Source organism: Crocodylus porosus, unplaced genomic scaffold (assembly GCF_001723895.1).
Source record: "Crocodylus porosus isolate Cpor-Errol unplaced genomic scaffold, CroPor_comp1, whole genome shotgun sequence".
Classification (NCBI taxonomy): Eukaryota; Metazoa; Chordata; order Crocodylia; family Crocodylidae; genus Crocodylus; species Crocodylus porosus.
In genome coordinates this window covers 15,841,108-15,855,384 of record NW_017728912.1, presented here as the reverse complement: position 1 = coordinate 15,855,384, position 14,277 = coordinate 15,841,108, and the positions used below count along the sequence as shown (strand labels likewise).

General features: G+C 39.2%; 1 protein-coding gene across 1 annotated transcript in view; it reads right to left on the bottom strand.

The window, feature by feature from the left end:
- Nucleotides 1-14,050, bottom strand: part of LOC109309360 — a 58,016-nt gene extending 43,966 nt beyond the window's left edge. The window contains exons 1-2 of the mRNA XM_019534054.1: nt 13,824-14,050; nt 4,811-4,989 (exon numbers count right to left, since the gene is read on the bottom strand). Of these exons, the coding sequence (XP_019389599.1) occupies nt 4,811-4,989; nt 13,824-13,927 (283 nt within the window). The 5' untranslated portion in view covers nt 13,928-14,050. The remainder of the gene's footprint in view (nt 1-4,810; nt 4,990-13,823) is intronic.
- Between the last annotated feature and the right edge of the window lie 227 nt (nt 14,051-14,277).

The window sequence follows — 14,277 nt, the reverse complement described above, 5'->3', positions numbered from 1 at the left end:
TTCTTGATGGGGAATTGCCTACTTTATAACCCCCAAATGTTTGCCTTATCTGCATTTAAAGACTAGGTCATCTGTTCTAGTACTTAACTTTCTGTTAAATAAAATGTGTCTCATTTCATCATTTGCAGGAAACAGTTTTTATCCAAAGATTTTATGTATACATTATCAGTTATTCGGGGCAGGGCTTGTGTTTTACCGTGTGAATGTACAGCTCCTAGTACACCACATACTAACTTGGCTGGGACTTCTAGAAAAAACTGTGATACACATTGTACTATAATAGCAAGGGGATGCTTGTAAGGGAGTTGTTGATGTTATCTTTGCTGTTTGAATAAGAAGTTGTTATTGCAAATATTTAGTGACCCTTGGCTAGAATTCTTTTGTGATTCTTATTATTCAGCATACATTTCCTGGCTCAGAGGAATTTGATTGATCAAGGCCTTTGGTTCATCATCCAGTATATGCTAGCTTTGCACCTGCTTACAATTTATCAAAATCTTTTCTAAATGACTTGGAAGGTGCAAAAGAGTCAGTAGCTATTTAGCATGTCTGTTGTAATTGGAAGTGTGTCAGACACATAATAATAATCAGCACTTCAGATTTATCAGTATTACTTACAAGTAAAAATGAAAGGTCTGGGGGGTGTTTTTATTATTTTAAATTCTGTGGATTCATTTAGTGTTTTGCAAATAAGGGGACAAAGCCAATGGCTGGAGATAAAGGCAATGTTAGGTCTGTTATTTCTACAAAGTTATGGTAATTTACCTTAATCCAGAACGGCAATAGTATTCTACTTGATTCCTAAGGCTTTCCTCATCCAAGACTATGGGTAATCGTGTTGAATTGTGCCAGCATGCACACATTACAAAAAAAAAGCCACAAAATCATAGGCCACATACAAAAGACAAGGACCTGAAAATACAGCAGGATTCCAAACATAGAACACTGATATCTTTCTGCAAAGAATGAAACACACTTTTGGAACTACATAAATACTAATAGTTAATGTACCAGCCAATAAATATATCTCTATTTGAAGTACCTAAGATGACTATATTGAAGGAACATTAAGGTTGCAAAATTAAGCAGAGAGAAAAATAAGAAGCATCAGAAATAAAGTTTTCTGTGCAACCTCAATGCAGTTTGTTTGAATTAGTTTTACAGGAGTCTTTAATTACATAATCAAAGCCTATTTTTTTCCTCAGGACCTCTGCCTCTTTCAATGAGGAGACTGGACTGTGCTTCCTGAATAATCAGCTATTCAATATTTTCTTTTTCCTCATTCTTCAGTGTGTGACCTCAGGTCTTTCTTATTGCACACTATGCATACTAAGTGTGAACGTCCAATTAGTAATTTCCCCCTGGACTTTTCAGTGCCATTCTTGATGGTTTATCTGAGTCCTATATAGGATCAATTACTTTAATTTCACAATATACCCGTTCACAATGATCAGTATGCTTATTGCCATTTTGCAAGTGGGAAACTGAGGCACAGAGAGAGTAAGGTGAAAAATGTCCATTGGTTTTGAGTGCACTTCAAAATTTTCCAACAATGGCTCAGCCTTTCTTCAAAATGTATGTGCTAGGCCCCCAACTTTGTAAAGCTTCTTATAAATGAGAAAGACACAAAATGAGTGAACAGCTGTGAAAAAAAATATTTTAAGTGACCTGTCTAGTATTACACAGAAACACTTTGCCAGAGACAAGGGTACAATCACATTCTCCAGCATTCAGTTACCATAAAAAGATCTCCCCTTTGCTTTTTTTTTTTTAAAACAAGGGGAAAAAACAAAGGGTTAGGGGTTTTTTGGGTTAATATCCTTAGAAATCGCTTTACCATTTCTGTTCAAACTTTCCCAAAATTTAGTGAATTAATTTCCTGAAACAGTCTTCTGACATGGGATATTTCAGCTTGAACATTTAAAAGTTTGGCAACACTACAAGCAACTGAATACAGCATCTTATGATAGGAAAGACTGAGCAACCTTAGATGTCTCAACTAGTTCTGCTTATAGTAAATTATTGGAAAAATATAGCTAATACTCAGTGTGGCTGGATCGGAAAAGAGATTTTTCCAACCAGCAAGGCCTACACACTTTGGATGTAAAGCCTGAACAGGCCTAACAGACACTCCTTTGAGATAATTCAGATAATTCAACAATTTTGTTAATCCTAACAGTAAAAGTGGTGTTCATATATTCATCAGTTGCAAAGTTTTTAACTGCCAAGGTGCAGCATGTTTTCCTTCAGAGATTTTCCATGATGTTTAGTTCACTAGCAACAACATCAGTTTAATGGCCTCAGAAATACTTGGAGTGACTGCTCTGAATCTAGTGGTAGAATAATACATATATGAAAGAGCTCAACTGGATCAAAAATAATAGCTTCTACCTCTGAGAGAAACTTTAAAAATATGTGCCTGACGAGTGGGTCTAATTTTCCTGGCAATTTTCCATCTGCAGTAATGAGTTTGGTTTCTGATGTTAAAAAAATGTCTTCGTTGTCTTTAGTATGTATTGTTTTTACATATACTCTGCTATTTCATCTCCTCACCAGAAAACTATAGTGCAAATATCATGGAATTTATTTAAAGCAAGGACTGAAAAGAAACACAGAATAAATGACATTTGCAGTGTTTCTAGACTATATGACCTGTACAGAGGAAAACTATGTGTTTATTCCACTGTAGTATTTTTCATACTGAGAAACAATGCGGTGCACTGACAGAACCAAACAGGGGCCAGAAGCTCTTAGCTTTGCCACTAATTCACTGCTCAGTTGGAGCAAAATACAAATTACTTTCATCATCTTTTAAAAAGGTAGAGACCTTTCTAAAAAGGACACGTAAAAGTGGCACTTATGGCAAATGTTTTTGTAAATGTCTACATAGCTGTCTAATTGTCATGTGTATGTGCACTTTCCTGATTTATAAATCTGACTTGGATAACTGGCCTTCCAGAATCTGTACATTTTTCTTAAGTTTTATTTGGACACGACCACTTGCAAAAAGAATCAGCTCTGTATCTCAGATTCCAGACAGGAAAAATTGGTATATTAAGAAACACATGAATGTCAGCATACATTTTACCTTTTGGATCTAATTTGTTTTGTATGACCCAAGATTTTATGGAGCTTTTTCTTTCTTTCTTCCTTGACAACAGGAAGCAAAGTATACTCAAAGAGGGCAAATAAACTCACGATAGATATGCAAGAAAGCAAAGTAATACCTCAAATCTTTAGGACTAAAGTCATGGGAAATGCCACACTTACAAGAGGTACTAAACTGCTGTACAACAGCATTAGCACTTCAGCATGTGCTGGTAATAACTTGGATTCTCGTATTAAGGTCTGAATAATTGAGTTAGTATACAAGCTTCCAGCTCAGCGTTTGTCTTCTTCAAGTGTTATAAACAAGACTGCAGATTCAGAAGACACAACAGATAATTTATCAGAGAGTAGTCTATACATAACATATAATTCATAATTCCCAAGGACCTCAAGTACCAATCAAGAAATATACAAATGTTGTGTCTGATCCTTCTATTGTGGGTTTTGAATATCGTTACATGCCTTTCCATTTTCTGCTTTGTTTCTTGTGATTGGAAATGATCAAATGATAAATGTTGCTGCTTTCACATTGTTACGATGACATTTCGATGGATTCAATACATCTGCTAGAAGTTTTAGCACAACTAGGTTTATGCCCGTCAAACAGTATTGTAACTGTGGTATTGGGCAAGCAGGGTATCAGTGCTTGGTGCTGACTATGAGGCGGTGCCAAAATCACCCTTGTCCCTTTGCTCTCTACCCCCTTCCTCCCAGGAGCCTTTGCTATGTCGGGGGCATACCTGACCTCAGCAGCTTATCTTGTGAGGGGGAAGCAACCAGGGGAGCAAGAGCCACAGGGGTGCGGCCACCTGTGCCAATGCTGCTACCGCTGTGGCAGTAGCAGTAGTAGCAATAGCAGCTGCCTTCACTGTACAAGTAAAACTTCCTTTCCCCTTACCTCCCCTTCCACTCACCTACAGGGGTTGGCATACCCTCATGCTGCGCCAGGTCCTGAAGGAGCTCTCTATGCCTTTGCTGTCAACTAGCACCCACATGCTATGGGAGACTTTACGTTTATAGCTATATTGGGCTCCTTCTCTGGACAAACTGGATAGATGTTTCATGCCTTAGTTATGTTTTATACAAGAATGCTTGTAGCTGAAGCTGGGGCAGAAGTTGTACCAAATGCTTCAAGGCAATAGAAACTGCTAAACTGAAATCTGGAAGTTGCTCTTTGGGTGTCTTACAGCGTTACTGACAGTACACTGCTGTGTCTGCAACGATTCAGGTTGTCAGACAACAGGCAGGTAACTGCATTTTTAAAGAATAACAAAACACAGATATGACATTTTGTTGGTGAAGTTATACATACTATAGTGTTCTGTGGTCCAGCTGGCACACAGGGCTGGCAGAGAGCAGATTCTTCACCTGGCAAGAGGTTCTCAGCCTTTTTGGATACTAAGAATTTGACTATAGACCATTTATGGTAAGGAGGAAGAGGACAACTTTAGTGGGAATAAGTAAGAGCTCAGACTGAAGGATGAATGAAACTTTGATCAGGTAGGTCCAGAATCTAGAAGAAAGCACCTCCCAACCTAAGATGGAAGTAACCTTGGTGGTTCAAAAGTCGCAACAGCTTCATCTAATGCTATTGAACTCAGTCCCGTGCCACTACTGGGTCCTCTCCACCCTCCAAATACAAACTAATGCCATCTTTATTTTAAGTGAAGCAACGTGATTATGTGATTTTTTTCTTTCTTACCGTCTTTCCACGTTGTGACTTGCTTCAGCTTTATTGTCTCCACATCATGATACAATTTCAGAACAAAGAGACTCAGGACTGCTTGAGAAGTGAGGAGTATAATGATAAAGAAAACCTGACAGAGCCTCTGTGGGTGAAAATGGAGTGGAAACTTCTTATTGCTGTGCAACTGTGTTTTTCTGCAGAAAAACATATATTGATGTGTTAGTAATAAATCTGGCAACATTTGCACTTACATCTAGACAGCAGCCAGCAGCTGTTCTTTCTTCCACTGGGTTCTCAACAGCTACTGAGTTAACAATATAAGGCAGTGGGGTAAGAAGACCAAGGAGATTAAAGGAAAATAAATATTCTCCTAATCAGTAAGAGGTGTTCCTTTTTAATACCATGCAAAGTGGACAGTTGCTGTTCACTATTCTTGAGCAAAATATAAGCAGCTCCAGTGTGGAGTTTTGGAAATTAAAGTTTGTGGGAATTAGTTCATTGTTTGCACCTGTAAGTATGGAGTGAACTGTTTGCCCATGGAGTGAACACATTTTAATACCCAAACTAACCATTTTATATCAAAGGGAAAGTGACAGTGGAGGGGGACACTGCAAAGAGAGGTAAAGTGTGGATTGATTAGATCAGCTAAAATGAATAAAGCAGTTAATATCTTCAAGGACTCTGGAGTTAACATCTAATCCAGGTAATTCTGTAAGAATCCATAGTCCCTGTTGAGACCAGGGTTAGCATAATCCAGTCTGTGGATAATTTATTCTGCAATTTTGCGTTCAAGTTGGTTTATAAAGTCATTTTTTGTTTAAGGAAAGCTACTTTGAGATGGAATATCTAGGACGGTTAAAGTATTCTGCCGTGGTCTTTGGTGTGTTTCTGGAATTGATACCTGCTCCACAGAATGTGCCTTCAGGACAGATAAAGAACAGAGAGGCCAGAGGAAGGTGCAGTGATTTGTACACAGTCACAGAGTGCAGTTACTGGGGATTCCAGTAGCAGAACCCAAATGCCTTGCCCAACCTGTGGTTCCTAGCCACTGGATTACTCTGCTTGTATAGATTTCCATGCCATACTTTAATACGAGTTGGTTTCTTGGTTTGATTGATCAGAGGTACTGAATCACATTAGGAATGGCCACCAAACAACAATATTACAAATACTTGGGCCTATCTATAAACAATGAGGCTTTGTCAGGGCTGAATGAACAAATGATGGAGAGGCACCGATGAAACATGCAGCACCATACTTCTAGTAGAAGCAAAAGGACAACTCTGCCACTATCAGGGTTGCTGTTTAAGAACACTTAGGAACAATTATCCACTGTGGAAAAATCAAATGATGTCTACCACAATGATTTATATCCAGGGGAAAAAGGAGGGCTCATGGAATTATAAGTCAACCTAACTTTGATTCCTGGAAAGAAATTACTAAATTAGTGAACAATCTATTTGTAGGAACCCACAAGACAATGCAGTGATAAGAACTGGACAATATAAATTTGCCAAGGACCAATAATCCCATATCAATCTAATTTCCTCCTTTGACAAGGAAATTGGCCTACTGGATAATGGGAAAGCAGTATATATAATGTGTTTTGACTTTAGTTAGGCTTTTGACATTGTTCCACTTGATAGTCTCATAAGTAAGCAAAGGAAATATGGTCTAGATATAATCACCATGAGGTGAGTGTACAACTGGTTGAAAAGCCACTGGCAAAGAGTAGTAATAGGATAGCTTACTGTCAGACTGGATGGGTAAGTCAAGAGGAGTTGCCTGGGGGTTTTTTGGGCCAGCTTCTATTCAATATTTTCACTAATGACTTGGGGAAGGGAATAGATAGTGCACTTAAAAAATTATAATGATACCAAGCTGGGAAGAACTGCAACCATTATGGAGGGCAAAATCAGAATTTAAAATAATCTTAATAAATTGGAGAAATGATAAAAAATTAAGAGGATAAAATTTAATAAAGACAATGTCAAAGTGCTATATTTAGGAAACTGTATGGATACAAATGAAAAATATATGGCTAGGTAGTAGTACAGTAGAAAAAGATCTAGGGTGATAGTAGAAGCTAAATATAAGTCCATAATGTGATGCTCTTACAAAAAAAGGCAACTATGATTCTCTGATTTCAGAGCAGGGTGTCCTATATAAAACATGGGGTAATCAGTTGCCCCAAATTAGTGGTTGCTGAGGAGATCTCGACTGGAACACTGTGTACAATTCTGGGCACCCCATTTTAAGAAATAACTAGACAAGCTGGAGAGAGTCTAGAGGACAAAGCAAGAATGATAAAGATTTAAAAAACAAGTGCTAAAAGGAAAGGTTAGTCTACACAGAGGGCTGAGGAGGGCATGCTAACAGCCATCAACTACGTAGAAGGTTTTTATATAGAGAATGAAAAAAAATTATTCTCCAATTCCACTATGGGAAAGATGAGAAGAAATCTGTGTAATTTGCTGCAAATAAAGTTTAGGGGAAGATATTTGGGGAAACACATGCTCTAAATGGTAGATTTTAAAATAGTGGAACAGGCTATGGAGGAAGATAATAGAATTTCCTTCCCTGTATATTTTTAATATTAAGTTAGACAAATATCTATCAAAGATGGTATAAATACACTTGATCCTGCCTCAGATGAAAAGGTTGGATTAGATGATCTCTTGTGGTCCCTTCCAGCTCTGCACTTCTATGTTTCTATGAATTTCTAATTGTTCATAAGGTGGTAGACTCAGTAAAGCTGTGATTTTTATGCCCTACACTCTCTATTGCTTCCTATTTAAACTGCTCTTAACTCCCTCCTTTTTCTTTTTCTTTTTCTTGGCATTGCTCTAAACCTGGATTCATTGTCTTCCAAATCAGTGAATGGCCTGAAAGCTATATCAGATAATTTTTGGTAAGTTAGAATGTGAATGCCAGATTGAACTAGTCAGAGAGAGTCTCATGCAAAACTACAAAATGGATATAGTAAATGCTGTACTCAGTAAATTAATAGAATGCATAACACTCTTTCTGCCTCTGAATATGATCCTAACTACCTGCTTGGAACTCCATTGGATTATACTACACTGGTTATTTATGCTATACTGAGCAATTTTCTGATTCTCCCCTTGTAAGCAAGGCTTCAAAACTGCCTAAACTGGACCTAAATTCTGTGGTGCTCTAGTGAGGCAGATTGGAAATTCTGTGTCAGCTTAAAGTACATTAAAAAGGTTTTTAATGTAATCATTATGAAAATGAATAATGCAATCAGTGCTGCAGTTGCTTAGCAGTCCAGGGTTACACAGTTGGATTTTCAATTCAATTTATTGTACACTTTCAATATGCCAGCGTTTTCTGTATCAACAGCGTAACTCTATATTGAAGTAGTTTTTAAGGGGGAAGGTAGAGGTTTGGACAACTAGCAAGGAGGCAGATTCTGCAGCAGAATTGTGCATTAAACACTAGGATCTCCACCAATTTCCACAGCTGTAAACTGCATGGGGCCCTACCTATTATAAGAGTTCAGCACATAAATTCTGCACACAGCTGCACTCTGAAATTCCCCTGTAACATGTGTGTGTGTGTGTGTATGCTGTACTCAGAAGCTCTCTAAGACCCCCCTGTGTATATATTTTTCTCTCTCATAGGTCAATGGAGCTGAAATAAAATGTGCATCTGTAAAAAGAAAACTTCAGTGATGACTCATTCTTGGTAGGGCTACTGCAAATACTTTATAATCCTGGAGGAGCACCCCAGCAGATTAATTTCTTGTGTGGGTGTCCCCTTTTTTTTTAGGATTTACTGTTTTAAACACTGAAAAGATATCCCCTTTTTCTGTACCTAAATGTTTTGGAGGGGAAATATTGATATAATAATGTTCATACAGAATCAAATGTAGCATATATGCCACAGTTACTTTTGGGTCAGCTTCTGGACCAAACCAAAATAAGTCTTCACCTGTGTAGGGTAAAAAAGTGATTGAACAAGTGACCTGAACAAATAATTTGGTTGTTCTTGTTAATTAAATCTGTGTGTGCATGTGCATGATTGTATATGTACAAGTGTGAGAAAGAGAGAAACTTTTTATCTCAGACACCATAGCTCTTGTACTGTGTTTTTGTCCCCAAGAGGAAAAAATAGGAAGAAATTAATTGCTTAAATTATTTTATTGTTCTAATAAAAATCAGTGAATTTCTGCTAGCCCCACAACTGTTTCCAGTGAGAATTTAAGAAGGATGCTTGACGTGATTGAGGGACAGGGTGCCTTACACAGTGCTAATACAAAATGTGTGCAAAATACCACCGTTTGTATACCAAGCTTTGTATACTAAATTTGGACTGGCATTCACAACTGCACAAGGGATAAGGTAGTTACAAATAAGATCAAAGAGACTTATTCACAAAGGCAGAGATTTGTAAATGAGACCAATTCAATAAAAAATAAAGTTCAAATTCTTGAGGGTAATTAGCCAATGGAGCAGACTTCCAAGAGAAGTGATGAATTCTCTGACATTTGCTGTCTTCAGATCAAGACACCTGGTGCCTCTCTGGAAGATATGCTTCAGTCAAAGACAAGTTATTGTGCATGTGCTAGAGTTAATTACATGCCAGAGAATTACATGAAGTCTTTGGCCCATGTCATGCTGTAGCTCAGACTAAATGATCTAATGGTCCCTTCTGCCTTTAAACCTGGATGAAACAGAGGCACAAAGGCCACATCCAGGTGAGCACAGATGTGCAGTATGTGGTGCCCCAGATCCATCTGCAGCAGCACACACCACACATGCAGGCATTCCCCATGTTGCTACCTTGCAGTGCAGGGGGTCAAAAAAAATCATGCTGAAAAAAAGTTGGGTGGCACATGTGGAAGGCAGCGTGTACTGCCCAAAATCGGAGCCTGGCTGGCTGGAGCCACACTCCAGCTGCTGGCCAGACTTCTTGCCATAGCTGCAGCCCCAGGAGACCCTCAGAACCCCAGGTAAGGCTGCTGACCCCAGCTGTCCCTACCCCATCTGGGGTAACTTGCTATGCACCAGAGTGCACATGGCATGGGCATTCCCAGGGGGACAAGCAGCTGCCACACGAAGTCTGTGGCTGCTACTTGTCCCCAGGGAAACAAACATTTGCGCTCATCTGGACACACCCAAAGAGTGCATTAACACAATTGAAGAAACTCCGGAGTTTTTTGAGCCAGAGTACTGATCCCAGGTGCAGTGTCTACACATGCACCTGGGACAGCAGCCATTTGGGGGTGGAGCAGCCCTGAGCTGGCAGGGGGTATGGGGTGTCAACCCTGGGCTCTGAGTGGCAGCATCAGGCAGCAGAGGGGCTGGCAGGAGGTGGGGGTCTGGCCCCTGGCTGGCTGGGCTGACCAGGTACAATTTGTGCTCTGTGGTCACTGTCTACGTGTACACAGCCACACTCACAGATGTTCAATGAGTTGATACCTCACTCAGCACAAATACATTGTCTCACATGACAGAAGACTACTATATTATCAAATAAGTTACCACATTTTACTTCCTGTTGTGTGAGTAGAATTCCATTTTATGGTGGTGTTATAGTGATGTTGTAGCTGTGTAATTTAGAAATTATGCAAGAGGCAAGGATATTTTAGGGTGATATCTTTTATTGGACCAACTGCATAGCTGAGATAAAATTAACCAAGCTTTTGAATGTAAGTCATTCTTCAAATGTTCAAATTACATGGACCCAGAGGAACAGACTTCCACGTTCAGCTTTCTCTGTGCAAAAAATAAGTTTATTTGCTACCTATGGGGACTTTTTACCATCTTTAATTTTCCTTGAGCCTAAGGAAGGGCATGTGTGCCTGAAAGCTTGCAGAAAAAGATTTTTTTGTGTGTGTTTTCTTAGTTGGCCTAATAAAAGGTATCATCTCTGAACCAAGAGTTCTAGGGCATGTATGGATGAAACAGGGGCCTAAATTGAAGCGGTGGGTTTTTAAAAACACTGCTTCAACTTAGGGTCAATTAAACCCCTGTGTTGTGCACATACTTGACTTACCTGCCTCTCCAGTGATGGGGAGGAGAGGGCAAGCTGCTGGCAGGTGGAGCAGTCCCTGGACCGTGGGGGAGGGGGGCCTGGTGCTTCCCTCTGTGCCCCCTGCCAGGTGGCACCTGCCCACAGGCACCTGGCTCGGGCAGCCCCAGGAGGCACCACAGATGCGGAGGAAAGCACTGAGCCCCTCCGCAGTTCAAGCAGGCTCTGGGAGGGGGAGGGAGGGGACGGAGATCAGGCTTGTTGCTTTTCTTGTGTGGAGCCTGCCTTCCCAGGCTGCCTGCAGAGCTGCCTGTGGAGCTGTGGAGCTGTGTGGAGCCTGGTGCTTCATTCTATGGCTGTAGGGGCAGCAAATTAAAACTACTTGGAGTTTTATGCTGCCGAATTGCCTACAGTAGCTAGAATTCATGTGCAGCACACTGTGGAGGTGTGCAAACAATGACACCATTAAAATGGTTTATAATCATTTAGCTTGCTTTAAAGTGTCATGCATACTCCTCGTTTTCTCTACACACGGTCAAAGAATTTTGCAGACATTCTTCAAATGTCTTTCAAAAAATTCTTCGTATTTTGCATCTGAAAGCTCATCTAACTCTATCACAACTATGTAGTAATTATGTTGTATCTTGCTTGGTGATATCTTAACAAAATGATTATCACAAAAGAAGCACCTAAGTAACACAGCCCTCTTGGCTGATTCTCTACTGCAAGGTAAGTCTAGCACCTTGTAAAGGAAGATTTTCCAAAGTGCAAACACCCTCTGTGAGAACTGGACTGTTCATGCTTGAATTTGAAAGCTTTTCTAACTTCTCTGAACTATGCATGTGGTTCAGTAAAAGATATCACCCTAAGAAATCCTTGCCTCTTTTTTACTTCTATTGTCAGACATGATAAATAAACATATTAGCAAAGCTATATTAAGAGTTATACTAGTGCTACTGTACAATTCTGCCATCTCAGTATGTTTTTAACAGACTGGTGTTTAATTCAATTTTTTATTTATTTGACACACATTCTTTTACAGACACATTAGAAATAGAATTTACAAGTAAGGGTTCAGGACTAGCACTGATAGGTGAATGTGCTGTATCAGGGTCCTATATTACATTTACCCAATGCTTCAGTTAAGAAAGGTACTGAATCTTAGAGGGAGATATTTGGCTCCTGTTTTTACCGGATGGATGAAAGACAAAGAGAATCTTTTAGTCATCTGACACTGTTTTCAGACTCTCTTATATAATACTTGCTACCTGTGACAGACAAATGTAAATTCCTGCTGGCTTCTCCCTCCCTAATGGGAAACAGTCCTGGCTAACCCTGCAAAGGAATTGTTTTAAAATACTTTGATTATTATAGTGATTTGCAAACACTGAGATCAACAGACTGAATTCTAACTTGATATAGTAGAGGTGGCCTCAGTTTCTACAGGCCACTCAATGGAAGCAGGTCTTAAAGTAGGGGTGCAACTTACACAATTGCAAGCATTTTCGGGCTTTTTTTGATTTTGCAAAGGACCCAAATATGACTTCAATTTATGCCTTATTTCAATGAAGGCTGAATACATTGGTGCATGGATCCAATAATAGACATTAATGTAAACCTATACATTTCAGGCTAGAGTCATGAACTACATTGCCTACCATGGTCTGTCCTTTCCCCATGCATCTGTGTGTGCACATAACTAACATCTGAGTGAATCCATAGGACTGTCTTCATATTTATTTTAATATTTAGAGCCTCTAAAATAGTAACCCTTCAGCTCTTCTAATATAGTGCAATGAGCTATCACTAATATGCTCTGCTGTAGTTGTCCTCTAAAATGATTAGGGCTTAGCTAACTAAATTGCAGCCTTGTAAATCGGAACCGGCACAAACTTTTTCAGCAGTATGATGTTCAGTATTGAATCTGCAGTGCCAAATGGCTACAACCTCTAGACATTATTTATCATTAAGACACTCAAAGGAAAAGTTGACATCCACTTCTAGCTGCCTCTGGGTACAGGGATTTTATATAACTAATTTTAGCTGCAGGCAAAGCAGAATACAATGTCCACAACATGATTCCAAGCTCTCAAAAAACAGCAGTGAACACTTTCCATAAATAATGTGGTCAACAAAGCATTAGCACAATGACATAAAAATGTAGTGAATCCTTCTGAGCAAAGGATTTGGTATAGATGTTGCTTTATGACTTAACAGTATTATTTATATTTCCTTCAGCACATTATAATTGTTCACATATTACGTTGTTGTTGAAAATGTGTTTTTCCCCCCAGCATCAGTAATCTGTATACTCACATTTTGATGTTTTAGCTTTTCTGTTTTAAGTAATCTTGGCTCCTATTCTAACATCTGTAGGCATAGACCTCAGTCCTGTACTTTATAATGCACAACTGTCACTATTATCTTCTGGTTAAAAAAAAAAATCCTTGCAGGAGTGATTTTTCAAAATCAGGGGTGGAACGTATCTCATACCACAAACAAAGCTTGCAAAAAATTCCATTCACTACTCAGTCAGCTAAAATGAGCTGTGCTATTTATTCCCAAACCACGTCTTCCCAAAATATCAACTCTATGTAAGTAACAAAGGCGGTTCCATCCAAAGTACCATGCCTTTGGCATAAATAAAGGGCAAACACCAGGAGATAAATCTTTCAAAATGTCCTTATAGCTAGTTAATCAATATGTCGCAACAGACATATGGCCGTTTTATTTTCTCTGTTGTACTCCACCTTGGATCCATGTATAACTGTGTTGATGCCAGCACAGGGATACAAGAGCATAGAGATCAATAAGAAACACTTCTTCAGGTGTATTGATTACCATCTGCTGAACAATAGATGACAATAGTTTTTTGTAAGTTACACTTCCGTCTGTTAAACCTTTTTGCTATAACTATATGTGACAATAGAATACTGGAGCCTGCCATAATCACACCTTAAAAGGAGATACATATTTAATTCAGATTCAGTACTAAATCAAAAGCAATTGCTTCACGTTGCACAGAACTCACCCAGCTTGGGAATGGTGCATCACTGCCACTTTACTTTTATCAAACTCTTCCGTGTCAGAGTCATCATTTAAGAGCACATACTTCTCTTGTTTGCCTGCCTTCATTGTTTAGTTCATTTATAAACCCTCAAAAACTGCAAAAATCTCTGGCACTTTAATTGTGACTCTACCACAGTAAACTCTTCTTGCTTTTGCTGCCCACAGAAAGTTCAGCAGCAACTTCAGGGTGGATGACTTTTCTGTGTAAGCTCCCTGACTCTGAAAGGTGATCTTGCTTTGCGAGTCCCAGAATTCTTGGGTTGCATCCAGTTTTGTTTGCTACTTGCTTGTTCACTTGCACACAGGTTATGTTCCCAGTGCTTCCTTGAGATACAGTCACTTTGCAAGAAGTGAGGAAAAGTTAGGGGGAAAAAAGGAGAAAGTGTGCTTATTGTTAATGTTGCTTTGATTTTACT